The sequence below is a fragment of the Halichoeres trimaculatus genome, unplaced genomic scaffold, assembly GCF_033239565.1.
Source record: "Halichoeres trimaculatus isolate MK-OKI-2021-1 unplaced genomic scaffold, fHalTri1.1 fHalTri1_scaffold_21, whole genome shotgun sequence".
Taxonomy (NCBI): domain Eukaryota; kingdom Metazoa; phylum Chordata; class Actinopteri; order Labriformes; family Labridae; genus Halichoeres; species Halichoeres trimaculatus.
In genome coordinates this window covers 1,328,952-1,348,039 of record NW_027437199.1, presented here as the reverse complement: position 1 = coordinate 1,348,039, position 19,088 = coordinate 1,328,952, and the positions used below count along the sequence as shown (strand labels likewise).

General features: G+C 43.1%; 1 protein-coding gene across 24 annotated transcripts in view; it reads left to right on the top strand.

Annotated features, from left to right (window-relative positions):
* celf2 (cugbp, Elav-like family member 2) overlaps nucleotides 1-19,088 on the top strand; it is a 293,462-nt gene that overhangs the window by 85,828 nt on the left and 188,546 nt on the right. For 3 of the 24 annotated variants that reach the window (XM_074698181.1, XM_074698174.1, XM_074698172.1), the window contains exon 1: nucleotides 15,128-15,534. The exons of 18 other annotated variants lie outside the window; for them this stretch is intronic. In XM_074698181.1, the coding sequence (XP_074554282.1) occupies nucleotides 15,458-15,534 (77 nt within the window). In that variant the 5' untranslated portion in view covers nucleotides 15,128-15,457. Of the gene's footprint in view, nucleotides 1-15,124; nucleotides 15,535-19,088 lie in introns of those variants that run through there. 3 more of the 24 variants (XM_074698170.1, XM_074698167.1, XM_074698160.1) reach the window with 2 other exon arrangements.

Below are 19,088 nucleotides of genomic sequence, written 5' to 3'. Positions count from 1 at the left end.
AGGTTTAGGAAGGAGAGGAAGCCTTTGTAGTGCAGACGTAGTCAATGCAGCAGAAGTAAATAATGCAGCGTGCAGGCTGAAAGATTAAGGACATTTCCATTGTTTCTGGTCTCTTCTGCGGCGTGCGGGAGAGGAAGTTCAAACAATGACTGTGAGGGCTGAACGCTGACTTTCTGCTCCACTGTTTACGGCTCTTACAGGGAAGAGTTTGCAGAAGTTTTTCATGCAGACTTAAAGTTTGGGACAGTTTAAGGAGCCTCAGAAACTCTCAAACGTCTGTGTTGACCTTTGACCTCTTGTGGCTTGCTCATGAGACTCAAACTGCAAAAACTGAGATCTTATCAAGTGTTTTTGTCTCATCTTAATGTTTTAATACAAGAAACTTTTTTCTTATTCCATTGGCAGATTTTTTTTTTTTACTTGTTACAGCAGTTCAAACCTCATTTTGTCTTTTAATAACTGAAATCAGACATTTTTCTGGACTGGTCAGGTCATTTTCTACTGACAATAAGACAAAAACTCGTGATACAAATTCAGTTTTTCACCGTGCACCTGTCAAAGATGAGACAGGGGTTGAATCTGCATGTCAAAACCATTAAAAATACCCTTCAAAATAAAAGCACAGAAGTGTTTTGTTTCCAGTGACCCACCTGAAACCGCTCTTGCGCCCCTGTTTTGGGTCTAAAACAAGATGAGAACCAACGTCTTACAGGACCAGTTGGATTTTAGAAACTCTTTGATGCTACACTGATCCAACCAGGAAGTCAGGGATAGTTTCTGCAGTTAAAGGATGTTACATTCACCAAGGAAGGAGGGGTTAACGGAACAAAAATGGTTTTATTTTCAAACATCATGTCATGATTTCATAAATTACTAACAAGAATATCTAGATTATTGTGTTAAAACCAAGCAGCAACCTCCAGTCTAAGAATATGAGGCAATGCTGAAGTGCTAAAATCTGATGTTTCTCCAGTGTCCACTTGAGGCTGGCTCCAGAAGTACAGGAAGTCACATGCACACCAAGCCAACAAAAGCCGTTTTCAAAGCCTGGTTCTAAAAACATCTCCCAATCAGAGGCACATCTCAGGGTCACGTGATTGACAGGCACCCTAGAGCTGTAGGCGAAGCCCTTGCCACTACCAATATGGCCGCTATAGCCGATCTGCTTCGTTTTCTGTTTTAGCACCAGACTGGTGACATCAGGGAGACTATGTCCATGTTTTAGGCCCCGTTTACACGACAACTTTTTATCTGAAAACGTTCAAATGCAGTGAAAAAAAAACCTGCGTTTACACAGAAACGCTGTAGTAAGCATGCCAGGCCTGTAGGTGGCGCTATAACTGTCTTGTCCAGAAGCAGCTTTTGGTAGATCTCCCCTGAAGTAGAGTTGAGCCGATCATCTGGTGTCTTGGGGAATGCTAAGAGCAGAAGTGGAGCAACAGATGCTCATTTTTGTTAAAGACAGTCACAGATTCAACAGATTGAGCAGCACAAGCTCAACATGGCAGACCATGCCACGGCGACAAAAAGTTTGCGTCTTGGGTTGCAAGGCTGAAATGCATCAATACTTTAGGGTTTCACCCTAAAACCGTTGTCGTGTAAACATCCCCTTATACAGTTTATGGTTAAAACAAGGAGTCGATGAAGTGTTTCAGGTCATAAGGTGTAACTGTTTCCTTTCCTTTAGTGTCTCTTTGCCCTTTCTTGCTTCCTTTCACTAAATTAGACAACAGCCAATCAGAGAAGACAAAAACTGTTGCCAGTAATTTTCAGGGATATGATGAGGATTCAATCTGCCTACGAAATCCACTTATGAGTGTGCAGGGGAAACTTTCTCAAGCAGGAGTTGTGTGCTTAAATCAGCAGCATCCTGACGTCTAACTGTCAGGATTTCATCTTTTAACTCCTTGATAACAGTTGTGGCATTTCCTGCCATGTCTTGGAGGAGCTGTGCCGGTTGACACATATGCTACACACACCAATGATTGAATCAAATACACTGCCAAAGAGGTCAAAGGTTAAACTTTTGCATTGTTTACGTGTTTATATCTGTTGGTTTATTCAATTTAAGAGAATTAAGCATCTTTGAGAATGAAATGTGATTAGCATCCCATCCTCAGGGTGAGCTGGTGGTTAAACCAAGCGTCCCCTCCCACTCAGTCCACTCAGCGTCCCCGTCTAATGGCGTGGGCCGTATTAACCGCCCGTTTCAGATGTGACCGCCACTTTGTCTCTGTACCATTTCCTCCAAATGGGTCAGGGCAACGAGCGTTTAAACGGCCATAACCTCCCTCCTCCCCCGTCCTCCCCCTCACCCATTCCTCCTCCCCGGCCGTCTTGAATCTGCTAAACCAGGGAGCGCACACCTCGTCTCCGCTACAACGATTTAATTTGCCGAGCACCTTTTCAATCAAAGAGTGTCAGGCAGGGCCGCTCCCGACACGACTCTAATACAATGCATGGACACACACGTACAGGAAGTGAGAGGAGGAGGCCGCTGGCGAATACTCTCCCACGCACACGGGCTCCACACGCCCAGGCGCCGGATCAATACTCGCAATCATCCAGGTGACAATGGGCACAGGTTTATCGTCCCCTGATTCACACCCTGCTATCAGCGCTCGCACAATCACACAATCAAGGGGGGAGGAGGGTGGAGAGTGGCGGTGGGGGGACGGAGGATGCATATGTGATGGAGGAGGGCGGGGGCAGAGCAGGGAGGGCTTGCAGGTACATGAAATGTGTGAATATGTGCGTGAAATGAATTGAAATGGGTGTGAAAGTGCATCTATTTGTGGGCGGAGGCGTAGGCACCCCCTCAGTGTGTGTGACGTGCATGTGTGTTCATCCCTGTGTGTTTGTGCTCATTACAGTGCATCTGTGTGTGTGTGTGAGGCAGAGAAAGAGTGTGTGAGTGTGTCAGTTGTTATCAGAATGACACCATCCTGCTCTCTCCTGCAGCCCCAGAGGATCAGTGGAGCTGCACCAGTTTCAAATGAAAATAAATGAGAGGCAGTGACCGCTACTGCCTGGGTCCCACTTTAATGAGGAAAAGGAGCAGAGAGGGAGGAGAGGTGGAGCGGGGGAGGTGGGACGGAGGGGGGAGGGATGGGAAAGTGAAGGGGGCGATTGGGGAACTTGGCAGGGTGTGGAGGGTGGGGGGGTTGATGAATGGAGAGCCTCCTCTCTGTCACCGATGCGATGGCCAATTACAGAGTGAGCGCGCTCTGATGCACTGCAGGTGGAGCGTTCAGTGTTTGGAGTGGCCGGAGAATATCCCCCCGCTTCCATCCTCCATTTGCATTGAGAGGAGAAATGGCTGCACAGTGAACAACTCGGAGCAGCTCCACCGAGCGCTTCAGCTGCATTAACGTCCAACAGCATGGCGGTGTGTCCGGATCGCACTTTTAAAGAGGGGTCTGTCACAGCATGTACGACTGAAAAACAGCTTTAGACGGTCCTAAGACACCAAATACAAACCCTGGATTATTTTTTCTAAGAGAAGAAGTTTTGTTCTTTAGCTGCTGCAGTCGACTCAAGTCTCTGAGACTTAAAACATTTTATTTCACCTTTAAAACGCACTTTAAGTCCACAAAAGTGAGGAGGATCAGTGATTTCCAAGGCTGAATCAGTGAAGCATTTTCACAGTGTAGGATGTTTAAGCAGGAAATGGACGCATGAGACATAAGTAATAGGATTAGTAATGTCTAAAAGTCAAGTAGCAAAACTTGATCGAATAGAATGTTTTATTTCAAACATGAGAGAATAACAAAGACGGAAAAGAAGAACAACAATATAAAAAAAAAACAAATCAATACACTAAATAAATAAATAAATAAATAAACAAAAACAAATAAATAAATGAATAAAAATAAAAAATAAAATAAACATTTAAAAAATAAATAATGAAATAATAAATAAATTGTAAAATATGAAATAAGGTTTGGAGGTTAAAGGTTAAATACATAAATGATTAATAAATTAATTCAAATATGTTGAATAAATAAATAATGAAAAAAATAGATAAATTAAAAATATCAAATAAATAAATTAAAAATAATAAATTAATTAAAATATAAAACAGATAAATGAATAAATAAATTAAATAAATAAATAAATAAATAAATAAATAAATAAATGAATAAATAAGAAGGGGCAGACACCCTCCCTACACTGCAAAAAAAATGAAATTTTATCAAGTGTTTTTGGCTTATTTTAAGTAAAAAAAAAATGTCTTTTTACACGTAATGTGAGCCACATCAATCTGAAAGTTCAGAAAATATCTTGTTTTAAGTTTTATATAGAGACAAAAATGAGCTCTGAACCACTTGTAACAGATAAAAAGGTCTTTAAAACCTCCATTTTCCTGTTAAATTACTTGAAAAATTTTTTTTTTCTGGACTGGACAGGTGAATGTGGCTCATATGAAGTCAAAAAAAATATTTTCTACTGAAAATAAGACAAAAACACTTGATGAGATTTCAGTTTTTCCAGTGTAATGACCCAATTTTTCAAAATATTTTAGCTGAATTGCTCTCTTGAGTCAAAACACCCACTAAAGTGTTCTCCTTGGAGCCAGGCTTCCCTCTGTGGTGATATGTGCGTTAAAGTGCCCTGAAAACTTGAAATTTGGCGCCCTCTTCAATGGCGAGTACGTGCTGAAGGTGACTTTATTTGTTTTCAACCCTGTGATTTAAAAATCCTGTGCACGCCACTGCTGTCCAAGATATACTGAGAAGTGTTTGATTGATGGTGTGCGCTGAAAGTTCCTCCAAACTTTGCAGAAACTTTTAGAGCATCATGTTTCCAAAGCTTTCCTCAGTTTGCCGTACGCGTCTCCAAAACTCGGCTTGATTTGACCCTTAAAAATCCCCCAGGACGATCTCTCTGCTCGAACTAAAACCAGGGGCCAACTCCCCCGAGAGATGCACGCCTCTCCCTGGACAGCACCCGTCTGTTTCCCCTTCACTGCGGCTTCACTGTCCGGTCCGGTCCAGACGAGACCATTAAAACCAGCAGACAGCAGCACTGAATGGCCCAGAGGCCTCTTCAGGGGCAGAGGACATCAAGTGTGTGTGTGTGTGTGTGTGTGTGTGAGAGAGAGAGTGTGTGAGTCATGAGAGACAGAGAGAAACAGAGACAGTCAGACTTTAAGTCCTGCAGAGACCACCGCTGCAGACGTTGGTGTGTGAGGGTCAGTGAGCAGGTTGGAGGAATTTGTCCGACAGCTTGGACTGGATCTGAATGTCCTGTAATGCAGATTGTGTAAGTGTGTGTGAGCATGTCTGCATACCGGTGTGTGTTTCAGGGTCACATGGTAAGAATAGACTCAGGGGGTCAAAGTGAAGTCCTCTTTGTGGGGTAGCTGCTCAGATGCACAGAAATCCTCTCGCTGCTTCTGTCTCAGAGTTTGTCCTTGAAGCTGAAGTTTCACTTTCGTTAAGAAGTTTGCTTTAACGTCAGATTTCCACTTTACTGTAGAAAGACAGGCTGCAGACTAGGCAACAGTCATGGCTAACGATTCACCTAACTTGAGGTCTGAATTGCTTGTAAAGAGAAAGAACAATCTGCCAATGTTGATCGCATTTGAAATGCTATTAATCGTGATTAAAATGTGATTAATCGCAATCAGAATGTGATTAATCACACAACCACTGTTATCTTCAGTTTGCGCTTGTGTTGCTACGATTGATGGCGGCGGATCAGAGGCAGGAAACTTCTCCATCTTCATGAGTTAGCATGAGTTAGACGTCTCAGATGAGGCGGAGGAGGGCACCAACATCCAGCCATGAAGTGCGAATCTTTAAGAGCCTGTTGTCTCAGCGCTCATCTCAGTGGTGGCGATAGTTCGCGAAGCTTGGTCGCTGTTTCGATGTCAGGACTTGGGTTAGGATTTTGCAACAAAGTCCTGGAAATGTGGGATGCTCCAAACTTTTGTTATCATCAGATGCTGTTTTTAACAAATTACTATCATTGGTATCTCTCCCAAAGGCATGATGGGAAACTTTGTTGTGAAAACGCTTTGTGGACAAATCTTTAGTCTGATTTTCCTCCATGAAAATGAGCCATATCTACCCCAAACATCCTGCATGTCAGTGATCATCTCTGAGGTGTTTTCTTTTGCATTTCAAAGGTCCCATATTCTGCAAAAATCACTTTATGAAGTCTTTCAGTGAAATTTGCGGGTCTTTGTTTTTCCTCCCAGCCCACAAAATGTGATATTTAATGACCAAACCTGTTCTTAGTAGAGCTTGTGAATGTAAAATCCTGACCTGAAATGAGCTGTTTGGAATTTGAGGGTTTGCTGACGTCAGCGATTCCCTTTTTTGACCAATCAGGAGCAAGTCTGACCTGATTGGTCCACCATAGCAGATACCCCGAACTCCCTCCGAGAATGCCAAAGTTGAAGAGCCATCACTGCTCTGTTTTTGGCTGTAAACAGCCACAGAGTTCCATGCTCAAGCTTCCCATCTCTGAAGAAGACAGACTAAGTGTCTAGAGTTCATTTATCAGGAAATGTTCCAACTACACTCAGTAAAACTGAGCATGTGTGTGCTTGTCACTTCACGGCCGACTGCTTTTCCAACTTTGGACAGTCCAACAGAGGGCTAGCCAATAGACTGGTCCTGAATCCAGGCGCATTACCAACCATCCTCCAACAAACCTGGGACCCTGGAAATGTGAGTATTTTAAATGCTGTGTGCTGTGGAGCAGATGGAAGAGCTTTTCCTCAGTGTCCCCCCTGTCTCTGTGTTAGCTTCAGGATGCTAACTTCAGCTGCAGTTAGCCTGTTGTTTTAGCCTGTAATGTTACGGTAAACGAGCTTCTCTGTTTTCTAAACATTGTGCACTCGGAGCTCGTGGCGCCGCTCTCAGTGACGTGGAAGAGCGGGGCGGTATCAGCGGTGGCTCATTTACATATGAAGGCCACGCCCACTAAATCAGAGCGTTCTGAACAGAGGGGCTATGAGAGCCTGGAAACAATGCTGCTGTGCTTGATTTATTGGCTTTTTGGACCAAAACATGTTACTACCATTTGATGAAGACATCAATGATCCTGATTAAACTGCAGGAAAGGAGCAGGATGTGGGAGCTTTACTGATCTTTGCACGTTTATCAGTGTCGAGTTTATTTCTTCTTTCTTGCTCAGAAAACAAAAAGTTGTCCCATGTCCTGAAAATCTCTCAAACTTTGTTCCAGGATTTCTCTCATCAAAGCTTTGATGTCAGCAGAAACTAACTCAGAGTCTCTTGAGCATAATTTCATTCGTCCCTGAACCGCTCACACTCTCCTCTCTCCTCTCTTCAACAAATATTTGCCGTGTGCTGAAATTGTTTGAAATGCAGGCTAGGGAAGAAAAAAAATAAACTTTCCGTTTACATATCTGAAACCACTCTGCTGTGCAGTGATGTCATTTCTGACTAACCCTACCTGTCCTCAAAACAACAATATTTGGCGAGCCAGCCGTGACGTGCGGTGACACAGCCAGAGGCCGGTAAACAAAGGGAGTGAACATTTCAGATTATTGGGCCTGAAGGTTGATGTGGTTTGTATTCAGAGGTTTATTTAATCATGATTTTGTTCCTGAATCATCAGAAATAGACGGACGGCTCAGAGTTGGAGCGTGCTCGGTGGATTCGTGGCTCTGACCGCCGTGTGTCAGAAAACAGGTCAGTGAACAATTCCAGGCTGCAGCCCCACAGGTAGAGCCGAGCGGCGCGTTTAACTGGAACACAGTGTCCTGAGCAGGAGTCCTGCAAGGAGCAGAAACAAAGCGAGGAGGAGAGGAGGAGGAGATGAATGAAGAGCATGACAATGGAGGAGAGAGGAGAAAACATGAGATTGAAGATTGAGGAGAAAGTGTCAGAGCACTCCTCACTCCGCTCTGAGCTTGACGGAATAAGGAAGTAGCGCTGAGACCTGATTTGGACGCCGCTCCCATCGTTTCATTCAAAGTGATTCATCTACAAACGCACGCACATGTTTGAGGAGCGAGGGATCAAAACGTTGGTCCCGAGTTTTTCCCAAACTGTGAAGGGATGAGCGGCAGCAGTCGGAGTCTGTCTGGTTCGGGGGCTCCTCACATGTCCACTTAGGCTCAAACGCAGCTGCTTGCTTTTCTGAATTATTCATGAGCTCTTCATTAAATATTCACGTGTGAAAAGCAGGCGCCGTCAGCTACCCACAATCCTCTCCTCTGGGTGTGATGCGAGCAGGAAGCAGGGAGAGGCCGGGATGACAGTTCAGACTTCGTCATAGCTGCTTCAGGATCCTTTATTTTTAATTTGCTCCTCCTCCTCCTCCTCCTCTTTCTAAGTGATCGATTTGTATTGTTCAGGCAGCTGAGCCCCCCTCCCACACACACACACACACACACTCACTCACACACTCACGCTCCTTCGCCCGAGGTGAAAGATGAAGGCGCAGAGAAGACAGAAATAACTAGACAGAGGGAGAAGGCGAGAAAGACACCAGCAGAAGGAAAGCGGGCGAGGGCAGAGGCAGACCTTGCCACGAGCAGGATCTGGGAGAACATGGGGCCCAGGGGGAGGAGATGGAGAGATCGGAGAGGGGAAAGGTGGGAAAGAGCCGAGCAGGGCAGCAACAGGGAGTGATATGATACAACAGGCTGTAAGAGATGCTGACCACCGACCCTGAGAGGGAACACGCTCTTCAAGTTGTTACGGATGAGTTAAAGGTGACGTTTGAAAGTCTGAGGGAACGTCACATCTGTGGCTGCATCCCATTCCCCTTTTTTAGCCCTTTGCCTAATTTTTTGATCAACTTTAGGAGGTAGAGTGTTTCTTGTTGGAGAGGGGAGTCCAGCTTTCTCTGCAAAAGACCATGCAAGTGGAGATCTTCCAGAGTTGGGGGCGTTGAGACTGGGTGTTGTGTTTCCTTGGTAAGGAAAGGAAAGAGCTCCTCAGCTGGTGACAGACACTGTGAAGGAGGAGATGAAGATTTAAGCCAGAGTAAAGTTAACTGTAGTTTAAATAAGATCATTATTGTGTTTAAATAACTCAATGAAGAGTTAGCATATCACTTGAGGAAGTCCAGCGTCTGGTATCACCTAAAGCTCGATGTGTCACACCCAAAGCCTGGACGTGTTAGCAGTGAGAAAAGAAGCTAGATACAGTCTGAGTCCTGGTGCTGACCTGATCACTGCTTCTGGTATCAAATATGGAAATGTGATTAAAAGTGATTAATCAATTAAAAATGTGATTAATCGTGATTAAGATGTCATTAAATCATAATTGAAAAGTGATAAATCAAGACAAAAATGTGATGAATCACAATCAAATGTTATTAATTCCGATGTTTTAAACATGATAAACAATTAATTGATTGATCCAATTCAAATTTAATTTATCCCAATCAAAATGTTATTAATTGTGATTATAATGTGATAAGTCATCATTCAAATATTATTGATAGCAGCTAATATGTGATTAATCAAGACTAAAATGTGCTTCAAAAGTGGTTAACTGCTGTCAAATGTTATTAACTGTGATTCAAAAGTCAATCACAATTAAAATCGAATTTTTGATATTCAAATGCGATTAATTACGATCAAAATTTAATTTATTGCTAATGAATGTTTTTGATTGTGACAATATTGTGATCAGTCATGATACAAATATCATCTGATCACAATTAAAATGTGATTTATTGAAATTTAGGTGTGATTAATCAGGATCAGATGCGATTAATCACGATCAGATGCGATTAATTGTGATCAAATGTTATTAATTGTGATTCAAATGCCATTGATCACGATTGGAAATGTTATTAATTGCAAATGAAGTGTGATAAGTTGTGATTTAAATGTGATTAATTGTGATTTAGATGTGATTAATCGCAATCAAATGTGATTAATCGTGATTGGATGTGATTAATTGTGATTAAAATGCCAATCACAATCAGGATTTGATTAGTAGTAATTGAAATGTAAATAATCGTGACAAAAATGTGTTTAATTGTGATCGAAATACAATGAATCACGACTCAAATGTGATTAGCAGTGATTCAAATGCAAATAATCACAAATAAAAACTGTGGAGCAGGCACAGAGCGGTGAAACCGGTTTGAGTCCGACGAAGAAAAAGTTAATCCCAAGCTGTGCGACGTGTTTGCCCAACTTAAAGAAACTGAACTTAGTGTGATTTTAATCGGATTGTTTTGCAAATACCATCATTCGAACTAAGTGATGCATGTTTTTTTTGTAGTGAATTATTAGACGTGTCCACATCTTTTGGACCTGGGGACTGACGTCCGGACTAAACCTGTGACGATGCACGTTGTGAGCATGTCTTAAATTTAACGTGTTCAGACAGAATCTTGTAGAAAACAGCAGAGATGAAGTAAAGATGAAGAAACTCCTTCTGAAGCTCCTCCTCTGCTCTCCACCGTTTAATGAAACGCTTCTCCTAATTCATCACTTTGACGAGAAAGCCTGAGATGATTAGTGAATAATTTTAAGAGCTCTATTAACAAAAATTAATCAAGAGTTCTGATTGTAATAAATGATTTAAGCCATTTATCAAAACAAACAGCCCAAATATTTTTCTGTTTGAGCTCCTCAAGTCTGAGGATTTTCTCCTTCTCTCCAAGTTTATTGATTGTGCTTCATAAATCTCAGGGATTTAGTCTGTTTGTTGCTCAAATAAGCAGTTTAAGACTTCATTCGACCTCTGAAGAAATAACAGTTTTCACACTTCTCTTCATAAAATGATTATTTGATTTTTATAAAACCCATCAAAGAAGTTAGAAACCTGCTGACTGCATCGCCACAGAGAGCTCTTTGTCCTCAGAGTTCAGCTTGATTTGGTTTAAAAGCTCCTTCGAGATCTGAACTTCACCTCCACGAGACTCTGCCGGGAACTTCTCGCTTCTGCGCTTCTTTAACACAGAAATGTTCTTCTGTCTATTGTTACCAATGCAGCCATTCAGGAAGTCAAGGTGAAGCAAAGGGACGGAGTTATCAGCGCTGAGGGCGGAGGGTTGGGGTTGTTGAGTCAGAGTCAGAGAAGTTTCTTACTGAAAAATGTCTCTGTGCTGAAGTAACTCGAATAATGTGCAATGCATGAAGGATTTGACACGTGCAAATGACTCAAATTGATTCACACATGCAGTATGAAACGCCTTTATGCATGCATTCATTTCCTTTGTGCAGACTGAGTTGCATGATTCTTGCATTTCCGGTGCAGCAGCAGCAGCAGGTGTTGCTCCGTCGAACACACAGACATGCATATGCAGATCCTTCCTCACCCACGTCTTCATTGATGATTCTGCTAAATCTCTGTGGAGCTGTAGAAACTCTCAGCGTTGTTGTTCTCCTCTTGGTTTGTGGTGTATAATCTCATGTGATGTGACAGAGTTTGAGCTCATCTTTGTGCTTGAAGTGAGATTGAGATTTTTTTGTGCATGAATCAGAATCGACCTCAGAGCAGACACGGCTAATTTATTTCCACATGTCGTCGAATCGCAACATGCAAATGGTTTTGTTCGCCCAGCAGAGGATGATTTCAATCAGAGTGTGGATTTTTTTCCAGAGTAACAGGGACAGTGTTTGTGGAAAGCTTTGTTTGAATAATTTAAAGGTAATTTTTTTGAACACAGCTGTGGGAATAACATCCACCTCTGTTGTGTTTGGATGGAGGCAGAAATCTCTGAGAATTATTTCTCAAAACCATCATTTGTGAATAAAAACAAAACTATTTGCAGCTTTGATTCCTCGGGAGCAAATGGGGGAATGTGAGCAGAATCCTCAACGTGCAGGATGCAACGACGCAGTTTCGGTGAAACAAGGTGGCGTTGATGAAATCAGCTGGAAACGAGCGGGAGAATTGGCGGCGAATGATCGTGATGTCTTCTTTTATGTCAGCTCATAAACGCGCTGGATTTGGGTTACGAGCTCGCATCTGCAAACCGTGAACATGACATCGCTTTGGAAAGGAGAGGCCGTGATTGGATGTGTGATGCAGCAGTTGATTAAACGCCGTCCTGCACGGACGCCTGCTCTGTATGCAAAGGGTCAAGTGCGGTGAAACGTGCAGCGTCGGCCCCACTCCTGGGACGCGGCGAGAACCCTGAGGCTCTGATGTAAGATCAGCCGTTCCCATCCGCGCTCTGACCTCGGTCCTCGCAAGTAAACATGCAAGCTGACCCCGGAGCAGAGCCGTGGGCCAAGTCCCGCCCACGCCATACACTCACCCTGCTGAACGTGTTCGTACTGAGCTTTTTTTTTTTTTTTTTTCCCATTGACCCAGATACTCATATTCTTCCCCCAGAGAGCCGCCTCTTTCACTCTGAGAGGCTCATTATTTTACTGGAGAGCTTCCCCTGTTTCTCCAGCGGAGGGGGAGGAAGTGGGGCAACCTGGTCCACATGCTGCACAGGGGTGCATTCAGGCCCGCTCCGTTTCCACAGGGAGGCATACTGGATCCACACAATTAACGCAGCGTAAAATAGAGTCAGCAAATTTGCAGCAAATTATGGGTTGCTTCATTATTTCCACACTATCCCCATGCGTAATTGCCCCTCTCCAAATTTGGCCAACTCATTTGGTTGTAAATCATCTAACCGGCCGTGCTTTTATTAAGCCGCCGCGCTGAAGCCTGGGTGAGATTCGGTTCTGACCGTCTGCTCCACATACATCACGACGCTGCAGCCTACTTAGCAGGCGGTGAAACGACAAGAGAGCATCAGAGGAGCACAAGGGAGTTTGCCTTTGTGTGGGATTTCAGGTAGATTAGAAGGACGGCTCGAAGGATGGTGCAACATCAGAGATCGCTTACACGACTCCAAACATCAGTTCTGCCTTCAGACTCAATCTGAGCCACATTCACCAAACCAGGACAGAAAAATGTCCCGTTTCAAGACATTTGAGCAAATTTTGTCTTGTTGCAACAGCTCAGCCGTCGTCACATCCTGAACAGTGATGCTAGCATCTTGAGCATGCTCAGTCTTCTTCCTCCTGCTGTGGAGAACACTCAAACAGCCCCCTGTGAGGATGTCTCTGGACCGTCTTGTTTACGTCACACCGCCCACGTGGAGCAGTGTCCATAAATGATGTATGAGGAACATGACATGTTGGCTTTGCGTGCACAGGATTTCAACCACCGCTGGGAAGCTCCTTTGGAGACGTGACCTGAATTGACCTGTTCACAGCCAAATGTCCAACACGGACGTCCTGTTCACTGCTCTCTTTGGTGGCGTTGGTGTTTGGATGTCATGTGAAACAGGAAGTGAGCCTTGATCTATCTGCGCTTACACCATGATGAGTTTCAAGTTCATATTGTAAATCCTAAATCCTTTTCTGTTTATGGATTCTGATTTCTTTAGCTGTTCCTTTTTTGCATCTCCAACAAGATACTGCTTCAAGCCATTACTGAGGACACTCATTTGAAGAAAGATGAAAGAATTTGACTTTTCTCAAGAGATCCAAACCCCTAAAAAGGGGAAAACCTAAAACATGTATTGGCAAAATGAAGGCAGGAAGGTTTGCGTCATTGTTTTTCCTTACTGCAGCTTTGAGTGCATCTGTCTAGCCCAGGGGTCTGCAAACTTCACTTGCCTCAGCTCACCTGGATTAGAGTTATTCTGGAGCCACAAAATCTATTTTATCTTCACAATAAAGACGAAAAAGTGTATAAATGCTGAACATAGTAAAAATCTCGTGAAAAATTATCTAAGAAATAATTTCGTTTTTGTTTATAAAATTGCACATGTGCTGTCCTAGTTTTTATTATTAATAAATTTGCAAAAAATTTTTTTTAACAGAAAACGTCATCTCTTTCATAAATGATAAAATTATGGAATTTCTATACGTTTCAATAAAGAAAAAATATAATTTCAAAAATTTGCTTTTTTTTTTAAAAAGAAAAGAAATTTCAAAAATTTGCAAAAATGTCAAAAATTGGCACAAAAATATTTAAAACATTTCCCAAATTTTCCAAAAAGTAAAAATATAAATATTAAGCTAATATTAAAAAAAGTCAAAAAATTGCAAAACTTTCATAAATATGCAAAAATAATGTATTTTAAAGAATTTCTTTATTTTCAAAAATGTCAGAAATTAGCAAAAATAATAAAACAAAATTCAAAACATTTCCCAAAATTTTCTGAAAAAGGTAAAAATATCAATATTTAACAAAATTTAAATGTCAAAAATTGCAACAAAAAATATATATAAATATGCATAACAAATAAAAAGTGTGTTTTAAGAAATTGCTTTATTTCCATAAATTGCCAAAATGTCAAAAATTGGCAAAATAAAAGTAAATTTAAAACATTTCCCAAATTTCCCAAAAAGTATTAATATCAATATTTTGCAAAAAATGAAATGTCAAAAGATTGCAAAAAATCATACATTTGCAAAAAATAAAATTGTATTTTAAAAAATTGCTTTATTTTCAAAAATTGCAAAAATGTCAAAAATGCATTTTTTTTAGAAAATAAATTTTGATTATTAGCAATATTTTTCAATTTTCAGAAATTTCAAAAATATGCAAAATCTACAAAAAAAATGTATTTTATTTTTTAAAAAAAATCGACAAAAAATAAAATTCTTTAAAAAGTTTTTAAAACTTTATTGCAAGTGGTGATGCATATTTACTTAAATAAAATGTTAATACATGGTTTTAGTCAGAGCCACATGAGGCTCCAGAGCCACAGGTTGAGGACCCTTGATCTGGATGATTTTCTGTGTTGTTGCTGGTGACAGATTTATCATTTGTGATTGAAATCTGCAGCATTTTTGCATGAAGGCATCGTGAACAAAGATCAGGAAGGTTGGCAGATGAGGGAAACGTGTCTTTGCTGTCTCATTTTAAAGCCTCTGCTGTGTTTAATCCAGTGAATCTGCAAATTCCCCCGGAATAAGGAGGAATAATGAATACATAATGTTAGGAGTGGCTGCTGAGGAACATGTGAACATGAATAATTGAGGCCACCTTCTATTTTGAACAGCGTGTGTGGATTGGAGACGTTTGTGGCCGTAATGATGACTGATGCTTGGACTCGCTGGTTACAGACATGCATGGAGACCTAATGGTTAAAGATCAGCTGCAGCGTTATGCGCCACGCCTCCCCGGCTCGGCACCTGGTTCTCCCACAGTCCGTGAGCCGCGCTGTTGCAGAGCGGATTTCCAGACAGGACCAGGCGGAAGAAACGCGGCAGAGAGAGACGAGCAGCGAATGGGGGAGTGGAGGAAGAGGAGAATGTGACAACTGCTGGATGCGGACAGAGTGTGTGCGGCTGGCTACACTGCCTTTGGGGAGGCCTCGTTCTCTTGCACCTGTCCCTCTCCGTCTCCGCGGCCAGGCGCAGTTTGGGCGAGAGCGACGCTCCTTTATTTATCAGGCGGCGGAGGCGCACACACACACACAGACACACTCTCACACACACGGCACTGTAGGCACACACACACGGAGCCTACACAGGGCAGGCTGGCAACATGACTTCATCCTACAATCTGGATTTTCTGCCTGATATGATGGTGGAGAGCCGCCTGCTCGTTCCCGGAGACAGAATGTGAGTTTTTCCTCTCGCTTTTTACGCGTGTGATTTCTGCTGTGTGCTGTCCTGAAAAGCAGCTGTCCGATGTGGAAATGTTGCTCCGCTGCTGGATATGTGACTGGAATCGGGGTCAGAATGAAGGCTGGAGCCGGCGTGCCTGTGTCTGTGTGTGACTGTGTTAGTTCTGCCTGCTTCTTGTTAATATCCGTCGATAAATTGCGCGTTGATCGCAGGAGCGCCCGGGGCTGTTATCAGCTATAGACAGGATGGTGATGAATGATCGCCATTATGGGGAATAAATGCTGCCGCTGCGCATAAACCTTGTCTTTATGGAGCTCTTATAATCTGCTGCATGTCGTCAAATTGTTGTAACGCGTCGGGTCGACTCTCGGAGCGGTGGGAGCATCGCTTTCCCGTCTCGCTCCGCGGACTCGAGGAGGGGAAGTTGCTCTGGATTTGCGGCAGCCGCCCTTTCTCCCAGTCTCCCAGTCTCCGGCTCTTGTGGGGCTGGGGACGGAGGATTTTGGGACTGTGCAGCCGGCTGTGGGAGCGCACCACGCTGAGACACATAAAGAGCGGAGAGGCAGCTCTCCTTTCTGTCTCTGCTGGCTCGGAGTGAGCTCCAGTCACATGAGACTCGTTTCACTCCGAATCCAGAGGCTGTGTGAGGAGAGGAGAGGAGGCACAGGAATGCATGCATGACTGCTATCCCGTGTCTTTCGATTGCATTTAGTGTAATTCAGTTAAACTCCGGAATGTCTCCAGTGAGGGACAAAGGGAGGTTTCATCTCCACATCATGGTCATGCGTTTGCGTTTCCCCCTCCACGGTGCATGTCCCACTTATGTCCCCTCAGCTCACAGCGCTGAGTTGCTGATGGATCATGTTCCTCTTTTCTCTTCTTCTTCTTCTTCCAGCAGAGAAAACGTTGCTGTACTTCCTCCTTTCATCTCCTCATTAAAGACCTTTTTTTTTTTTTTAATCCTGTCAGCTCAATCTGGTCACAGCCAATACTCGGATGCTGCTCTTAACTTCTGGTGACTCATGATGGTACAGAATAGATCAAACGTAATGAAGTGTGCATATGTGAGTGTGTGAGGAGACTAGATTCAGAGGAGTCATCATGCAGGACTTTTAAGGATACTGCTCCATAATCCATGAAGGCGTGCAGCCGCTGAGATGAACAGCAGATTCAGAGAGTGATGGAAATATTGGAGATGAATCGATTTATTCTGCTGAATTAAACTCTTTGGTTTCATAGTTTCAACCTTTGCGCCTGTGAACTCTTCAGCCGTCCAAAAATGAGTCGATTCGTTTGCAGTAATTTGCATTAAAGTGTCTGTTTCCAAAAATTCAAGGCAGCACTTTCACGTTTTGTTGGTGTGGAGGTGTTCTTCCTGTTTAACCATGCACGCCGCTGCATTTTGATCATAATTGCACGCTTGGTTGTCTTACTGGAGGATACCTCTAGAGGGCACTCAAGAGCTGTATGCAACAGTTGATTTAGCGCACTTTAACTTGAGGGTGTCAGCGGCTCAGGGTGCAGCGAATCAGGTACCATCAGCACCGCTCTCTTTCAGATTTGTGACATTTTTCCCATGCAAGGCTGCAAAATTCTCCAAAAAAAAAACATTTTTTATCTTCTGAGATATTTCGACAGGCATGCTTCACGACATATTTGACAGTTTTCTTCACATCCTGCGTGGAAATTAAAGTGATCCTCCAGGATGGATCAAGTTGGGTCTTATCACAAGGTTTAGGGCAGAAATTACCCCTTCAGCAGTGTTTTTGTGCAGCAGAAGCCCAGAGCGCTCACACCAAACACCCCCTCCCTGCTCCTCTGCAGGTTTCCTCTGCACTCAGACGGGGCCATATTTTACTTGACCAAAAACACAAATAAACAGACTCCCACTGAAAAAATCTGATATGGGTCTGCATTCACGCTTTATTTAGAGAATTTTCAGAGCGTTACTTTCACACAAAAACGCCGCTAAATAAGGCTCTAGTTCTCATTGTGTCGTAAAACGGCGCTACCTCCACTGCAGAGCCACAGCTGGCTATGAGGCGCACGCCGCTTAGTGTATCAATTCGCGCGCGGCGTGCCAGATATAAACAAACGCAGGTACGCTTTGTTGGCTTTGCGTGCACAGGATTTCAACCTCTGCTGGGAGGCTCCTTTGGAGACCTGACCTGATTTGACCTGTTCACAACCAAACGTCCAACACTGACGTCCTGTTCACTGCTCTCTTTGGTGGCGTTGGTGTTTGGATGTCATGTGAAACAGGAAGTGAGCCTTGATCTATCTGCGCGTACACCATGATGAGTTTCTTTGACGAAATCAAACAAATTTGTGCCTCAATCTGAGCAAAAAACAGACGTGAACACAGAAACTAAAAGATGCACCCTCCCACCATCTGTCACACAAACTGTACCAAAGATATGAGTCCATATGGTCAATCTTAAATCCTTTCTGTTTATAGAGTCTGAACGTAAAGATGAGTGATTAGTAAGCACAAAAACGCAGGCAGACTACCTGAGTTTGTTTGTGCGGACTGATACACTAATCAGCGAGCGTCTCATAGCCAGCTGTGGCTCTGCAGCGGAGGTAGCGCCGTTTTACGACACGATGAGAACTAGAGCCTTATTTAGCGGTGTTTTTGTGTGAAAGTAACGCACTGAAAATTCTCTAAATAAAGCGTGAATGCAGACCCATATCAGATTTTTTTGGTGGGAGTCCGTTTATTTGTGTTTTTGGTCAGTAAAATATGGCCCCGTCTGAGTGCAGAGGAAACCTGCAGAGGAGCAGGGAGGGGGTGTTTGGTGTGAGCGCTCTGGGCTTCTGCTGCACAAAAACACTGCTGTAGGGGTAATTTCTGCCCTAAACCTTGTGATAGGACCCAACTTGTTGCGTGCAGCGAATCAGGTACCATCAGCACTACCTCTGTCAGATTTATGGCGTTTCTTTTTCCACGTTAGGGTGTAAAATTCTCCAAAAAACACTTTTTTTTCTTCTCAGATATCTCAACAGGCATGCATCACAACATATTTAACAGTTTTCTTCACATCCTGTGTGGAAATTAAAGTCGAACAGATCCAATTTACAACCGTGGTCATGTCTGCGTTTGTTCGTTGTGCAGTCAGCTTCTTGATTGGCTTTCATTCCCTCAAATCGACTATTCTACAACCATTAAGAAATCAAGACTTGCTTGAATTTTTCTGGGAAGTAGGAGGTAAGACCCAGATGTGAGCGACTGCCTTTTCTCCCACTGCTCACGTGCAAACTGCATCTTGCATCCTTGTGTTTAATTTTTCAGGACGTGCACAGATGCAGGACGATCATGCACGCACTCAGGGGTAGTTAAAAGCAAGATTATCTCCGTCCCGACGTTAAAATCGCTCTGACATTTTCTTTCTTCTAATAGCCGTAAAGAGCCTTTAATTTCTCCTCCCTGTTGTCTCCAAATCCTTGTTGCAAAAAAGTCCCCACACTTCTTTCTGTTGTGTTTAATGTTTGATGGACGTCCTGCAAAACTCGTGAGCAGGACTTGGGAATAACAGACTGCAGAATGC